The sequence below is a fragment of the Centruroides sculpturatus genome, unplaced genomic scaffold (genome assembly GCF_000671375.1).
Source record: "Centruroides sculpturatus isolate CEXI.00-Female unplaced genomic scaffold, Cexi_2.0 scaffold1907, whole genome shotgun sequence".
NCBI classification, from domain to species: Eukaryota; Metazoa; Arthropoda; class Arachnida; order Scorpiones; family Buthidae; genus Centruroides; species Centruroides sculpturatus.
In genome coordinates, this window is record NW_019386295.1 from 42,416 (window position 1) to 60,908 (window position 18,493).

Below are 18,493 nucleotides of genomic sequence, written 5' to 3' on the forward strand. Positions count from 1 at the left end.
TGTAGAGAGGGCCATGGCAGTTCTCGCATGACATATATTTGGCCAGATGTTCTTGTAATCTGATCCCCATGGAGCGCTTAGTTGACCCTATGTATACCAAGTCTCCATCGCATCTGTTGTCTCTTATGGAGACACTATATACTGTACGCCTGGAAGTCTGTTCAGGTTGGGAGGGTCCTTCCCATTATGTAGTATGTCAAAAATAGTCAGGCACCTCCTATAAGCAAGACATACCTGGCGTTTCCTGGCAACTTTGCCACATAAGGATCTTAAATATGGGTTAAAGGTGATGGTGACCCATTCTACATCGTCAGATTGGTTATCATCTATCGTCATTATCCTCACTATGCCCACCACGGAACACCTCAGATGATTGGAGGCTGTGCACATTTTTAAATCCAGTTTTACATCTACATGCATAAATTATAAAGAGGAAATGGTTTTGTCAATGGCCTGGCAAGAATTGATTGACAGCATGGTTTAGCCGTTCCTTGAGTTCCAGTAGAGCGACTCTTTGTGCAGGCATGACATGGCTTTAATAATTATTCGAACTCTTGTTTGAATTTTATTCCAAAATGAAGAAACATCGAGGAACCTTTAAAAATCCTGAAGAACTCAGAAGGAGTTTGAAAATGTTCATTTTTGTTTGTTTTCATTATCTACACACCATAATTGATTCAGAGTACATGATTGAAAATCAAAATTGTTATCTCATATAATAAGATGAAATTGATTGATTATTGTTGAAATATTGATACTGGTTAATCAATGTAGTCATAATTAATTACCTCTGTTCTATATGTTAAATAATTTTTTACATATCATTTTTAACAATTAGTTTGAGAGATCATCACTCCACTATCAATTCCATAACATTAAATAATGATGGTAATTCTAAATCCATTAAAATGAATTGAAATGTACAACTTAAATGTTGCCTTGCACAACACTATGTTAAATTCTTTTTAAATAGGCTGCAGTACATGTGATAGCTAAGTATACTTATATGGACATTAAACAAATATTTGTCTGCAAATCCAACAATATGAAATGATATTAAACTCAAATAAAATATATGGATCTAAATTAAAATAATGCAAATACATTTATGAATATTTATGTAAGCATATTAACTTTAAAATATCTTTACCAAATGCAGGCAGTAGGCCACAGTGAAACATTCAGCAAAGTACATATTATTAATTCCTGATATAGAATGATGTTTTAAAACAGAACAGAATTAAGAAATGAAATAAACTTCACTATAACACAACACTTTGCTTGAAAAAACATTTTAATAAAGGTAAAACATGTTAGAGTAAAACTAACGTATTTAGGATGTTAAAATTTAAACAAATTCAAATAAATCAATAATGATACATTGTAAAGGAAAACTGAGCTAACTTACTAAGTAATGATTATAATAATGTTAAGAAATGTACTGAATAAATTGTATTCATTGAACTATGTCAATATATTTTAATTACTTCTGTGGAAAATTAAGTTTATGCCTACCTACATTGTTTTATAATTATGGCTGAGTTTTAATCCTGTATCTGATCCTAGTGTAGTGTGACTAAGCTTTATTTAGTTTTAAAATTTTTTTTCTCTTCCTTTTATATTCCCCTTCTGCTCTTTATCTTATTCTATGTTGTCTCCAATGTGGTATCTGGCCATGATAACTGGTTTGGCATGATTGAAGGTCAGCAATGGGACTCTTAGCATGTGGAGTGAAAGAGAAAGAAAAAAGAGTATATGGCAGTTGTGAATGTTGAAGAGTATGGTCATATGGAGTCAACAGATGAGAAACATACAAGAAGGAATTGAACTTCTTTTGGTGAAGGTTACAAGAGGAGGAGGAGTGCCTTTTTGTTTTTTAAATCACTGAAAATTCATAGGAATTTGGTTTAGGGTATTGGCTGTGCACCTATGCATGGTGCCTTTCATGTTTTAAAGAGAGAACAAAGAAAAAAGTTTAGAATAATCATCTCAAACAAAACCACAAGATTAAGATTAGTTTTAGTATTAGTTTATATATATATATCAATTCTCTTAAGTTTATATGAATCAATCCATGATTGTGTAATAAAATTGTGTGAAGTGAATTTTCTCAACTTTTGAATATCTTGATGATTATTACTCAAATAATTATACATCATAAAACATTTATAAATGTGTTTATAGAGTTGTTTGTTATATACAACATTGATCCCTATTTGATACTGTGTACATTTTTTTAGTGTTTTTTGGAATTCATTCTCTGCACATTGGTACTCAATATCTACATATCAAAATTTTGTAATCTTAGAATATAATTGAGATTTAAATGTATTTGAGCTAGTTTAGTAACTTCATTTACCAAGAAACAACTGAAATATTCTGTCATAATTCAGTGAATAGAGCATTCTACAAATTATTGTATATATTTTTTAATATTACTTACTATAGCTACTATTTAATAATTTTGTTCAAATTTTTTCNCCCAAAGTTGGTGTTCATCAGAGTGAACTCAGTTGTTTCAAGATGGCACCAACCTGAACTGCACACCAGTTTTAGGATTGTCAACAGTAATAGTACCACTAGGATACATTACTACTTCAACCTAAACATGACTACAGAGCATTCTACAAATTATTGTATATATTTTTTAATATTACTTACTATAGCTACTATTTAATAATTTTGTTCAAATTTTTTCTTCCTTAAAATATAATATAGCTGATTTATTCAAATATGGTTGAATTGTAATGTTCTAAATATTTTTTTAATTTTGAAATGTTTGCTTGAAAAATCTTTTAATAAAGGTAAAAGTGCCTATGCTATAATAAATTTTATTTCACTTTGTTATCAATACTATTTTGTTTTAAAACATTATTAATTAAACTGCATGGTACGGTGTACAGGGTATCATGTACCATAAATTTCTGATGTCTTTTTTGTAGTTTTTGAATTCAATGTGTCTTTTCTTAAAGGCTAAGCCTATGACATCAGAAAGAAATTATAATATGTAAATATTGCATAATAAATTTGATGAATGTCAACTTTACAAATTTTAATTGTTTATTATTATATGACCTGTAATGCTCATAAATTTATTAAATTTAGAAACAGAATCAGTTAAAGACAAAATATAATTGAATTATCAAATACAACACAAAAATAAGTGAGATGATCAATGCTAATTTGTAAAAATATCATAATGAATTAACAAAAGAATCTAATTTATTAAGAAACTACTAAAAAAATTAATAAATTTTACTATTAATATAACATAACGTAATATATTTTCTAAATTAACAGTAATAAATTATTATTAAATGATATTGATGATAAATTATTAATTAATTTAATTAATATAGCTAATCCTCTCTGAACCAATTATCAACCTAATACATGTGAGTAATACATGTGATCATTTTAAACTTAAGAAGACAATAAAAATAATTGAATGCCATAAATCATTGCCAGGTCATCATTTGATGATTAAACAATTTAATGATCACAAATTTTAAATGGCAGATGAACATATTGACATTGAATTAATTTAATTACATTTTGACATAGCTCAAAAAATAAATAAATAAATAAATACTACTACTACTACTACTACTACTACTACTACTACTACTACTACTACTACTATCCACACATTAAGCAAATATAGTACTATATGCTCTTGTAGTAGAATTTGAACTACTACTACTAGTTTAATGTGTGAATGTATTGTCAATTATTCTATTCATATTCCAAGAAGAAACTAATCCAAATACCAGTACATATTATTATTTTACTGAAATGTAACCATATCAGTTGTCATTTGCCATTGAACTTTTAATAATTTTTTAATGTACATTTGTCTGGTGCACTTGTTCTATTTCTATGGTTAATCCATATGTGTTATCATTTGCGTATGAGCTTGCTGTATCCGTGCTCAGAGGCTATTCGATGTGTAAGCCTTAGCTTCAACTGTAGGGCTTGCTTAGTAGAAGAGTGCATGTGTGCTCTCTTAATTAGGGCTTTAAATGGCACAACCTTATACTGTGGTGGGTCACATGACCTACCAAAGTATAAGGTAATAATTTTTTAATATTAATTAATTATTTCTAAATGTAGTTAAGCTCTTATATTTATATGCAAAAAATTAATAATGTTTCAATATTTTATATTTATTGTTAAAAGTTTTAAAAAAAAATTTTTTAGTTATCGTTATATGTTTTGAATGAAATATAATTTTTTAATGCATTTGTAAATTCAAATATTTAATATTCAGACTACATCATGTTGTTAATTTAAAATGTAATTTAGAAATGAAATAAATAATTAGAATTATTGTATTATATGCAATAATTTTTGGACACTCAGATATTTACTTTACACATGTTAAAAAAATCTGAATGCACACTATTATCATAAAATGAAGAGCACACTATTATCATAAAATTCTCTACTAATAAATACTAAAAATATCAATACTTTCCGGTTAGCAGGGTGCCAGTCAATTGATGCAATCCAACTCACATGTATTAGGTTAATAATTGGTTCAGAGAGGATTATCCAAATGGGTAGGTTATATTTAGGTTAAGGTTTTAGGTTTAGGTTAGAGTTAGAGCGCATCAATTGACTGGCACCCTGCTAACTGATAAGTACTGAAATATCATTAATTTAAATTTTATAAGAATAGAATGAATAGAATTTCTTCAATTTTCTTTAAGCAAATTACTGTTTAATGAGTACAGTAATATAATTTCTAATATTTACCTTTAAATAGTATTTAATCATAAATTCCATTTTATTTACTTATGTTTCTGTATTTTTTCCTCAACTCATTATTACTGATGCCATTTAATTAAAGCTAATAATGTTTTTTATGTTTGATTTCATCATTCTTAGAAAAAAATTATTTATAATTAATCTTTATCTTATTTTGGCGGTCATTATTATTGTATTTAATCAAAATATTCATTTGATGAATTATAAAATGTGTTGCTGGTTATAATAATGCAATTTTAAAAATTCAGATTTTTCATAAATTTATATTTTCAGTTACTCAAATTGTTAATAAGTCTAAAGTTTTTAAAAATATGATTTATTAAAGTTCACTATATAATTAACTAATGTGGCAATTATCTACTATAAAATATGTTCTGTATAAACTGTATAAATGTATAAGTTTTTGCATGAAGAAAAATTTACATTGTTAAATGAATGTTAATTACTTACAAGAAAATTAAAATTATTTTATATTGTTAGGAATTCTTGATCCTACACTAAACAATTTAATATTTAATTCTTTATTTATTATTATATTTGTTCAGTATGGAATTTGCATAGACCTGGACAAAATTTGCATTTGTTTCTCTTTTCTCAGTTACAAACTTTTTGTGTACAGGAGATGGTAAAGCACTGAAGATGAAATTAAAAAACAACTCAAAACCTGTGATGAATTCAGTGAATCTAAGTAACAAAATAGAAATAAAGGACAATAAAGAAAAGGTAACAATAAGATATTACTCTTATTTATAAATAGCATATTAATTCAGTTATCAAGTATAAAATAATAATAGGAATTGTTTATTCAATTCTGTTACTCTTGATAACTCAAAAGAGAATTTAATGATCCTTTATTAAACAAAGTATATATCATGTGATTGATGATGATTTTTGGTGACAGAAATTTTTTTATTTTGGAAAATATTGATCTTAGTGTTGTATTCACTTTCATTACATTTAGAAGAAAATTTTATTTGTTACAAATACAGTAACAAAACTTTAGAATTTATTTACACTACTGTTGGATCATAAATATATTAACCAGATATTAACTGATTAATATATAATTTTATAGTCTTTGCATAAATATTATAAAGCCAATATAAAGAAACTATCATTACCCAAATTAGATTCAAGTAATTATTGTAGGATATTTTTCAGAACTATCTTTGAAAGTAAATGTTTCTTTCAAACATAATTTTTAACTAATTTATCTAAACAATCTCATATCTTTATCAAAAAGAAAGTTTTATGTAAAGAATGTTCTGTTTAAATATACAATGTAGAAAATAAATGCATATTTGTAAGTGGTAAATTAACTTTTCCAAATAAAATTAACAACTTATATCATTTTTTGATTAATTTCTTAGAAACAATCTTAAAAATTGTTAGCATCAGTGCTTTTTTCAGCCTGAAAGCACTGGCAGATAGTACATATCAGCTATTGATATATTCTTATGCTATTAGCGGTTCTCAATAAAAACAATTGTGTATATTCAGTCACCATATATGCATATCTGTAATAATTTTTTTACAAAAAGCACTGGTTAGCATGAATGTTGTAAGATTGAAATATAAATGGCAGAGTTAAATAATATGAATTAAAGTAAAAAGGAAATAAAAAGAAATGAATAAATAAGTAAAGCAGAGTAAGTAATCTTAAATACTGATACTAAACTTGGTATCAAGAATAATTCTTTAGTATACTCTCCTATTCTTCACACACACTATTTATAGTGATGCTATGATATCATATTAATTTTTTAAAGACATTATTCTTTCATAACAACAAAATTTGTTTTATTGGATCTTGCATACATTAAATAAAAGTTTATCTTAATGTAAGTGAGCTCCAAAAAGTAGATTTTTGTTACTAATTTAAGAAATTAAACGTATACTCATTGTTTATATTATTCTTTCAACTTTAATGTTATTTTTTTTTTTTTACATTTTCTAGTTGAAAGACTGACATCAACAACAGCAGTAATTTTATGTTAGAGGATTTTCATAATTTTGCTATAAAATTTTTATTTTTATCTTCAAATCCTGAACAAACAGTTGAAATTAGCATTGACAGTATTTAAAAAACTAAATTCGGCATTTAGGAAATTTACAAAAAAAAATGTTTATACTGTTATTAATACTTCTAAAATTGACAAATTTTAAAAGTATTAATAATACTTGTTTTCTTGTTTTCAGCAAAAGTTATATAATAAAAAAAATATTAAATTACATTATTAGAATGCTTAAAAAGATAAATAATAATTTAAAATATTTTACTAAAGAAGTTCTACATATATTTAAACAATAAAGAAATAATTAATGATGATTTTAATCTTAAAATTTATGTATTGGAAAACTTTAATTTTTTTTTTCATATTAATTTGTTAAATATCATCAGCTTTTTTTTTCTACATTAAAGCTATTTTAAATTTTAGCAACAAATTAATTTTGGTGCTAAAATTTTATATTATCTTAAATTAGAACAGGATTAGAAAGCACTATTTTAAAAAGATAAAAGACTAAAACAGCATGAAAAATTAAATAGAATAGGAAATTAAGGTCTTTTTTTTCCTTAAATTTCCAATATAATTTTGCAGAATATTATCATTACTATGAATATATTAACCTTTGTTACTTTTTTTTTTATATCTTACATTTCATTTTATTTATTTTTTTTTTTAGCCTTATTGCATTATAATGTGATATGTGTCCTCTTAGCTCTTGATAGCATGCAAACACAAAACAAACATAGAATAACCACTAATATAAGAAATGTTCTTAATAGCCACCAAACAAAGATTATAAAATTAACATCATTTATGGAGACCAGGTTTCTAAAATTACCAAGGTCTCCGATGAGGTGACATGTATCAGTCAAACTAAAACTAGCGTATTATAAGTCAAATGCAGGGTAAACTTGGCCCTGATAAACAAAATTTCATACTTTTACAGTAATGAGTTTATAAAAGATTGGTTTGGGCCTCCCTGTTAGTAGGTGCCCTAGGCAATTGCCTTTGTTGCCCATAGGATAATGTGCCACTGGTCTCAAAAATTGTTTAAATGATCCTCTTTGTCTCATTATTTATACTTGGATTGGGTCCACTAAGCAGCGACAATTACCAGGTCAACCACTCAGAATCTATTGCATTTAATGTTGTCAACCAATAATGTTCTATCACACTAATTAATACTAGAGTGGAAATATATCACCAAACCTTCTTTGAAGTACCTTCTAAACAATTCTCCAGTAGCTTATTATTTTGATAACAACTAACATTTTCGATCGTAAAAGTTTAAAGTAATAACAGTTTGAAATGGGTTTAATATTGTGTATCCCACTTTATAACAATGATGTCATGCAGCTAATTTAACCTGGAGACATTCAATTAATGGAACATTTTTTAAAATGCAATGTTTATGTTCAACCTAAAGAAGACCCAGCTGAAGATTGAAAATGTAAGTTGTTATCAAAATAATAAGCTACTGGATAATTGTTTAGAAGGTACTTCAAAAAAGGTTTGGTGCCAACCAATAAAGTAAATTGGTAGAGAAACAAAGTCCAGAAATAGAGGATTAGACAGATCCATCTTTAGGTGTGGGCCTACCGGGCCTGGGTCCAGGGGCCTCCTAATATTCAAGACCTTGAAAATATGCAAATTGAATAGAGCAACAAGTAATAAAATTATTATAAACAGTAAACAATCAAAAGATATGTTTGATAAATTTTATTAAACATAAATATAACAATATGTTTAGCAAAGAAAGCTAATTGAAAAAATTTATGAACATTAACCTTCCATTACAGATTCCTTAAGGGGGCCTCCAAGTTTTTCTTGGCCCAGGACCTCAGATGTACCAAAGATGGGCCTGGGATTAGATAAGAAAAAAAGATTAAAAAGAGAAAGTGGGTCAAGACAAAGGCAAAATGTAGAGAATAATGACTAAAATGCCATAATAAAATTAATTTCATAGTTCATAGGTGAGAGATCTGGACTTTATGAAGGTGCTCTAGGAATCTGTCATTTAAGACTGTCCAACTTCTGCTTAACAATATTGTCAACAAGGGGGGAGTGCATTATATGAACAAAGATTGCAACAATGCATGTATCTATAAAGATCTTCAGAGAACTTCACATACCATTTTACACTGGTGGCTTTGGACACCAGTGTAAAATGGTACATCTTCATTCGATAAAATCCCATATATCTTCATCATTCTGCAAAGTATATCCACTGATCTATGTCCTTTCACAGCCAAAAATAGGACAATGGCATATTGATCTTATTTGGACATATTTGATAGTGTTAGCAACACTAACACTATCATATTGATGGTATTGTTTTTACCAAATAAATCCAAATCAAATCATTCCATATTTACAATAATTTTGTGTCCACATATATGTCCAAATCATATTGTTTCACATGTAATTCAGGATGCAACAAATATCTTACTAATTGCATGGCTAGATCACTGGCTTCATATTGGACTCTCTCTGGACAAAGTACTGTACTGTACTGTACATGTCATACATGTGACTGCAGCACTATCAGTAAAAACTTTTTGATCATCCCTTATATTTAACTGATTAGAACAATTTTCTTGATAATTATTTATATTATTTGTGTTTTAGAAAATTTCTTTTTAATCCTGTAATTTTAAAATAACAGTAAGATGAAAATTGCTAATATTTAAAAAGCTGAAAAGATTTGAATTTGAATATGCAATTCAAAATGCTTTTCTGAAAGCAAAAATTTTTAGAAACCTCCAATATTTTTGGATTTCTGATGATGGACTTATGGCTATCATTGAGAATCCAAAAGAGAAATACAGATTGGAAAGAAAATTCCAAATTTATAGTAACTAATTGTGTTCTATTGTATATTAGAATAGACATAAATGAATAATAAATGAATAAAACAAAATAAAAGCTACTATGAATAGTTTCATAGTAGCTTTTATTTTGGTTTTGTGTTAAACTTAATGCCATTAGCTTTATTAGATAAATAATTAGGTTTATAAATAATAAATCACTATTTTTTAACATAATAACATCCTTCCTCTTCTCCATAGTTACTTTTGTCTAGATAATTGTTCTCAAATGAATGGAAGAAAATCACTAAGTTTTCATTATAAAATATAAACTTTGCTGTTTTTTATTTTTGCAATTTACGATTGTATATATATAGGAAATTATAAAACAATGAAAATATTCTAAGCTTTCAATAGCATGTTTTTATTATTTAATTTTCTCTAAAATTGATGCAAGAGTGCTGAAAGTGTTACAAATAGAAAATAGAATAAATAGTTATTTTGTTTTTTGTTGTTTATTTTCAAATTAATTTTTCTATTTTTTAATGTTTTACTTTAAATTAATCTTTATATTGAATATTTATTATATTCAGTATAAAGAATAAGAAATTTGTATTAAAATAATATGAATTTCTTGTTATGGTTGATATATTAAAATAATAATATAGTAGTATAAATATATAGATTTTNTTAAAAAATTTTTAAATAAAATGTCATAACAGATGGCACTACATGCAGTTTTAAATGCTGTTAGAAAAGTTAAACAACTTTATTTCTTGGAAACATAAGGCTCCAGATGATGTTTCAAGCAGGCAGTTCAGAATACAGCATGGATATTGTTGATTGTCTGCTGTGATGATTCACCTAGATCAGCCGCATCATTCACAGATTCAAACTGCATTATGTTTTGCTGCAAGGGACCTGTTTCTTCTAACAAATCCCCTTCCATGTGAATTCAAAGCTTTCTAATCACATATATCATCTTTTAAGTAGATTCACACTTTAGATGAAAACTTTTTAAATGTTTTGTGATAATAAAAATACAAAAATTACTAATGCAATGTTGTTTTCAGTAAGCACAGGAAACTAAAAATCTTTTATTACAAAACCACCTGGATGTGCACAAAACATAACAGTATGACAAGAACATGTCTGCAAGCTGGTCCTGTCAACGAGTCAACTAAAGGAGCCTTGAGGGATGTTCAGATTTGTTTGTGGAAAAGTTGAACTCAGCATAAAGGAGGGGAGGCCAGATGGGAAAAAATACACAAAAAAAAATACATATTTTTCAAGTGAAAGGTTTCAAATACAAATGCATTTAAAATATTCAGATGGCATTTCAAGGAATTTAGGGGACTAGTCTAGACCCTCTAGGCCATTCTCGGCACACCACTCACTATGGTGTTGGTTTTGTTTTCATTCACACAAGTGCATTTTTTAATTTTTATATGTATTAATATTTTTTATTTATTTACTTATATTTTATTATAAAATATTTAAGTCATGTTCAGTTGGAACACTAATGTGCCCTGGAATGTTCTACTTGCCCAAAGTTGGTGTTCATCAGAGTGAACTCAGTTGTTTCAAGATGGCACCAACCTGAACTGCACACCAGTTTTAGGATTGTCAACAGTAATAGTACCACTAGGATACATTACTACTTCAACCTAAACATGACTACAATATAATGTATAATTTATTGAATATATTTAAATAATAGTTAATATTTGATAAATTAAATTTTAAAGTACTGAAATAATAAAAATAATATAACATTGATAAATAGTAATTTAAGATTTTAGGTATTCTTGAATAGAAACTTCTAGGTAGTCATTAATAAGTCTGTATTTATTTCATTTTTTTAAAGTTATATTTATGTTTATAAACTTCAGAATTGCAAAAATTGAAATTTTACAATCTAAGAATTTTACTAAGTATTAATCTCTCATTTCTTTATTGATCTGAAGTTGATATCATTTCATTCCATTTCTCTCCATTCTATTGATAGTAATAAAAACAATACTAATATTATTCAAACAGTGTTTGACTTTTTCCTTGCTATTTTTATGGTATAATTATAAATAATTATTAAATACAGTATACCAATCTTCAAAACATGAAAAACATCTGTTGGCCTTAAACAGTCAGATGTATACACTATTTCTCTATCTTGATTAATAATTAGTAACTTTTTTGTATAATGGAACATCTATTGTTAATTGCATGGATTTTAGAGAAGAAAATGCCTTTGGACAGAATAGAAGAGAGACATTATATCTCTAACTGCATTATTAATTAATAAACTCCAACATACCTTTAAAATGCAGTCTATTTTAGCAAGTTATCGAACGTTTTCGGTCAAATTAACAGACCTTCTTCAGGATCGACGTAAAGAATTTAAACTTGCATAACTTGTTAACTTGATAACTTGTTAAAATAGACTGCATTTTAAAGGTATGGTGGAGTTTATTAGAAGAGAGACAGAACTCAAAAAAGTAGTTGTAGATAACAGATATGTATTATTGTGGAACAAAGTAGTTTTTGAAAACACACCCTAACCAAAAACTTTTGTTTATTTTGAAAAACGACTTTAATTTTAAAGTAAAAACTGGTAAATGTGCCTGAATATTGTAATCACCAAGCTATTGATTAGCGGCATGTGGTGACAATTTTCAAAAGGGACCAGATGTGAGAAAACTCATTTTTCATACATTATAACAATTATTATTTAAACACCTAGAAAAAACTTATTTTATTTGCACATTATTGGCACATTAATTTTACTTTCCCAGCTCTGTTATATATAATAGAGGGAAACTATGGTAATCAGTCAAAAAATGAACCTCCCCTAATATTTTTACAGTTTTGGATTCAAGAGACCTTGAAATGTCAAGAAATGCAAAACTTTGGGGTTTTTTCTCAATATGTATGGATGTTAGAGTGTGGGGGATGATTTTGTTCACTCTCTTTGAAGCTTAATAACTTCTTTTTGTCAAGAATTTCTGAAATTTTAAAAGAGGTTTGTGCATTAGGGGATGCCATTAAATTTTGGTGATTAAAGGTTGACTAGGTGGGAGATAAAGAGGGTCATGTGTCATATCTCAAATAGGGTCAGACTTAATGACAATTTTACTCATTATTAGCATTTACAATTTTTTATAAAACCATCCCTACCCTCAAAATTAAGCTTTCTGCCATTTTATAATAATTAAAAATATTAAAAAATTTTTAAATAAAATGTCATAACAGATGGCACTACATGCAGTTTTAAATGCTGTTAGAAAAGTTAAACAACTTTATTTCTTGGAAACATAAGGCTCCAGATGATGTTTCAAGCAGGCAGTTCAGAATACAGCATGGATATTGTTGATTGTCTGCTGTGATGATTCACCTAGATCAGCCGCATCATTCACAGATTCAAACTGCATTATGTTTTGCTGCAAGGGACCTGTTTCTTCTAACAAATCCCCTTCCATGTGAATTCAAAGCTTTCTAATCACATATATCATCTTTTAAGTAGATTCACACTTTAGATGAAAACTTTTTAAATGTTTTGTGATAATAAAAATACAAAAATTACTAATGCAATGTTGTTTTCAGTAAGCACAGGAAACTAAAAATCTTTTATTACAAAACCACCTGGATGTGCACAAAACATAACAGTATGACAAGAACATGTCTGCAAGCTGGTCCTGTCAACGAGTCAACTAAAGGAGCCTTGAGGGATGTTCAGATTTGTTTGTGGAAAAGTTGAACTCAGCATAAAGGAGGGGAGGCCAGATGGGAAAAAATACACAAAAAAAAATACATATTTTTCAAGTGAAAGGTTTCAAATACAAATGCATTTAAAATATTCAGATGGCATTTCAAGGAATTTAGGGGACTAGTCTAGACCCTCTAGGCCATTCTCGGCACACCACTCACTATGGTGTTGGTTTTGTTTTCATTCACACAAGTGCATTTTTTAATTTTTATATGTATTAATNATATTATATTTAAAATCAGAATGACTATGATATCTGAGAAATTGAAAATTATTTACCGAAAACCTTTTCAGATTGCTTCATTGAAATTATAGTCGATACAAATTTTGTTTAAGAAACATTTGATTTTATGTAAAGGAAAAATTATTTAAATGATTAGTGAGAATGATGGATTGCATTAAATACAGGAAAGTAGAATTATTTTTAGTAAGCTTTTAAATTAAATTGGAAAAGCCTAATTAAGCACTTTTTATTAATTTGTTTGTTACCCATATCTAAGTGTCTAGAGAGAGTGCATTCTTTTTTTATTTGTTATTGATAATCTCATTGCTTATATAGTTATTTTACTTTCTTAAAGGAACACTGTATTATATGTAGGAGATTATAGTTTTCAACCATTTTATCTTAGTTGATGATGCATATGGTTCTTCTGCAACAACATTGTTAATGTCTTTTTTGTTTAAATATATAATTCGCTATGCATTCTTTTAGACTATCTTCAAGGTTTTTTACAGACTAATGAAGTAGTACATAATAGTATGAGGATCTTTCAGTTGTATAGACTCCTATTTTTTTAGATCAAGAAAAAATAATTTATTTTTACTTTTATCAAATCAAAAGTGATTGTCTTTTAGATTAATATCAGATAGAAGTTTTTGAAGGTTTTAGTTTTTTATGAACTGATTAAACAGATAAGCCAAAATTTTTATAAAATATCTAATCTTTCTGTTGATGAGATTGAATAGTAGCAATATAACTTACTTTATTAATTTATTACATCTATTATATCTTATTTTGTAATAATAATAATAATAATAATAATAATGCTTAAAATATACAGGTAACCCCCGTATAACACGGGGGTTACGTTCCAAAAAATTGCCGTGTTATGCGAATCCTGTACAGGTAACTACCGTGTTATACGGGGGTTAACTGTATATGTTTCAGTGGTGTATTCAGGATTTAATCTTGGGGGAGCCAGCTTGAAGGGATAAAAATATTTTTAATATGAATTCAATAAAATTTTCAGTTTATGTTACTGCTAATTCATAAATAGTATATAAATAGAATGCACAGCATAATATAAATAAAAATTGAATTTATAATTAGGAAAAAATTTTTGGAAAATTTTTTAAATTTTTTTTCCTTTTTCTTTTGAGAATGCCAGGACCCCATGGTCCCCTCTGGGTGTGACACTGATATGTTAAGTACTAAAGTACAAAGATTTCAATTTTATTGAGTTCTGTATTTAAAGTAGTAACTGTATATTTAAAATTATTTTTCAAGTTGTAATATTTTAAGACTGCATCTTTTATCACCACATATTATTACATAGTGGTATTACATTTAAACATTAAGTAGCATTAATTTGTTTCAAACTAAATTATTTATAAAATGTAGGCTACAGTTTGTGATCAGATATTTTGATTCTTTAGTTATATATATATTTTTCCTAATATATATCCTATTTAATAATTTGTCAACCTTACTAGTTTTTTAAATTCTTACAACTACTAAATTCTTTATATATAATCAAATACAAATATTTAAACGATGCCATTAAATTTTGGTGATTAAAGGTTGACTAGGTGGGAGATAAAGAGGGTCATGTGTCATATCTCAAATAGGGTCAGACTTAATGACAATTTTACTCATTATTAGCATTTACAATTTTTTATAAAACCATCCCTACCCTCAAAATTAAGCTTTCTGCCATTTTATAATAATTAAAAATATTAAAAAATTTTTAAATAAAATGTCATAACAGATGGCACTACATGCAGTTTTAAATGCTGTTAGAAAAGTTAAACAACTTTATTTCTTGGAAACATAAGGCTCCAGATGATGTTTCAAGCAGGCAGTTCAGAATACAGCATGGATATTGTTGATTGTCTGCTGTGATGATTCACCTAGATCAGCCGCATCATTCACAGATTCAAACTGCATTATGTTTTGCTGCAAGGGACCTGTTTCTTCTAACAAATCCCCTTCCATGTGAATTCAAAGCTTTCTAATCACATATATCATCTTTTAAGTAGATTCACACTTTAGATGAAAACTTTTTAAATGTTTTGTGATAATAAAAATACAAAAATTACTAATGCAATGTTGTTTTCAGTAAGCACAGGAAACTAAAAATCTTTTATTACAAAACCACCTGGATGTGCACAAAACATAACAGTATGACAAGAACATGTCTGCAAGCTGGTCCTGTCAACGAGTCAACTAAAGGAGCCTTGAGGGATGTTCAGATTTGTTTGTGGAAAAGTTGAACTCAGCATAAAGGAGGGGAGGCCAGATGGGAAAAAATACACAAAAAAAAATACATATTTTTCAAGTGAAAGGTTTCAAATACAAATGCATTTAAAATATTCAGATGGCATTTCAAGGAATTTAGGGGACTAGTCTAGACCCTCTAGGCCATTCTCGGCACACCACTCACTATGGTGTTGGTTTTGTTTTCATTCACACAAGTGCATTTTTTAATTTTTATATGTATTAATATTTTTTATTTATTTACTTATATTTTATTATAAAAACATTTTTTAATTGTAAAATTTTTGTACAAATTTTCAAGTTTTAAGTATGTTTGTTTCAATTCACCTACTCTGATTTGTTTGAAGTGTTCCTGAAGATGATATTTTGAAATATCAAAAATGCTTGAGTTATTAAAAGTTATTAAATATATTGCTTATTTAACACCAAAAAACTGAGTTTTCTTCCTTTTGAGTTAAGGCATGCATCACAAATTTTATTGTTTATCCTATTTGTATGTATGAGCTGATGTCGGCCAAGAAAGACTAAAAATGTTCCTTGTAAACTAACTAAATTTTAGCTTTCAGAAAAAACAATTTTATTTTTAATAGTTGAAGAAAAAGTGCAAGAATTTACTGAATTTGGAAATTTTTAATAATAATTTAAAATATGTATGAATATTACTTTAGCATTTTAACAATGTACAATGTAAAAATTGAAACACATTACAGCATACTAGCATTATAATTATTGAGTTACTAATCTTAATTATCAAAAAAGCTGTAAAAAAAGTAAATAAGCAGTAAATAAAATAATTGTAATTAATATCATTGTTGTTGATTTTACTAAGTTGCATATACTCTACAATATCCAATGAGAGTTCAAAAATCAGCTGCTTGGTTTTTATTCACTATAGAGAATTATTATATGCTAAAGTTGACATTCAGCTTATAAATAGATCATTAAGAGTCAAAATATAGAATGGAGTGAATTAACAAAACTTTATCAGCATACAAGTTTAAGTAGAATTGTCTAATAAGATTATTTAAAACTTGGAGTGAGTTATAAAAAACTTTATAGACCTCTTNGTGAGTTTTTGTTCGTATCGTGGAGCAAAAATATGTTCGAATTTCATGTCGTATCCTGAAAATTTCGTATGCTGGGGCGTTCGTAACCTGAGGTACCACTGTATTTATAAAATAGAGCAGTGGAAATGATGTACTGGCACAGGGCCCCTATTTACCCAGATTATAACAAAAAAAAAGAAAATCAACTTGACTTTTTTCAGAAGGCCTCTCATGATAATTTTACATTAAGTTTCACTTTTCTTCAGGTCAGCTATGCAAAGGTAAAAGTGCTAATTGTTTAGAAGAAAAAATAAAAAAAGTACTTAAGTTGTGCAATTATTGGGTCATATACAAAGTTTCAGTCTTAGCCATGTGTAGTAACACAGAATACTAGGTAACAAACCTGACTGACTAACTGAGAATTGTTTTGAGTACATCTGAGTGGCATCTTGGGTCAGCAAATTAGATCATGTTTAAAATGTTGAAAGAGAGAAAAATGATTTTTCATTCATTGTAAACATATTTTTTTATAACAATGCTAAAATTATATTTATTTATAACAAAACATACAGCTATTTTAAAATGAGTAGTACTTACAATAATGACACAATAGAATTTTTTGTAATACTGTACTTTTTGTATGCAAACTGAACTATTTAGAATTCTAGAAGTGATAGTCAGAAACTGATTAGAAATGAGTCTAGCATTGAGCATAACTAGACTTAGCAATAATTCTGCATTATTGAATACTATTAGATATTTGATTGAAATACTTGTGTTGCAGATATGATGTCTGCAAACTCTCATTTGTGAGTCACATATTGTAAGTTTATATTTAAATTTGGTTATGTGTCTATATTTAAATTTACTCAAAAAAATTTGTATTATTTGCACTCAGGTTTTTAAGCATTGTGTAACAGTTTTATTATTTGTAAATGGAAAAGAAACTATTTCAAAATACAGTTGTGCTGATATTAAAGAAATAAAATAGGGAAAATGCAAAAAATAATAATAGTAATATATAAATGGTTTGCTGTATGGTATATTACAAATGTAAATCCGTCTCTGTAATCCAAAAAAAAACACACTTTGGTAGACGTATCTTACAGCAATAATAATAATAATAATAAATGCTGATGCAGGCTGGATCGAGGAGGAGAACAGAAACTTGCATAACATACCAATTATGCCCTGTGCTGAAATAAATGTATATGACATCCGCCATGCCGTTAACAGAACACACAACTGGAAGACACCTGGTGTAGCCAACATTCACAATTTCTGGTACAAAAAATTTACATCACTGACCAGGAACTAGCTAAACATCTAACACACATCATCATCAATTCACAAGACATGCCAAAATTTCTTACTCAGGGCATCACTTGCATGAAACCTAAAAACAACACCACCACAGACCCCACACAATACAGACCAATTACATGTCTTCCAACACTCTACAAATTATTGACATCCTGTATCACAAACAAAATATACAAACATGTTGAAGAACATGACATTCTTACAGAACAACAAAAAGGTTGCCGTAGAAATCACAGGGGATGCAAAGAACAGTTACTCATAGATTCAGTCATTCTACG

The 18,493-nt window shown here is 27.6% G+C and overlaps 1 protein-coding gene across 5 annotated transcripts in view; it reads left to right on the forward strand.

The window, feature by feature from the left end:
- The first annotated feature begins 5,270 nt into the window (after window positions 1–5,270).
- The window catches only part of LOC111614458 (sodium channel protein para-like), a 54,982-nt gene continuing 41,759 nt past the window's right edge, over window positions 5,271–18,493 (forward strand). For 4 of the 5 annotated variants that reach the window (XR_002754934.1, XM_023355835.1, XM_023355837.1 and 1 more), the window contains exon 1: window positions 5,272–5,493. Coding sequence is in view for 4 of the 5 variants with exons in the window: in XM_023355835.1 (XP_023211603.1) it covers window positions 5,410–5,493 (84 nt within the window). In the remaining variant the exon portion in view is untranslated. Of the gene's footprint in view, window positions 5,494–18,493 lie in introns of all 5 variants that reach the window. The other variant, XM_023355836.1, reaches the window with a different exon arrangement.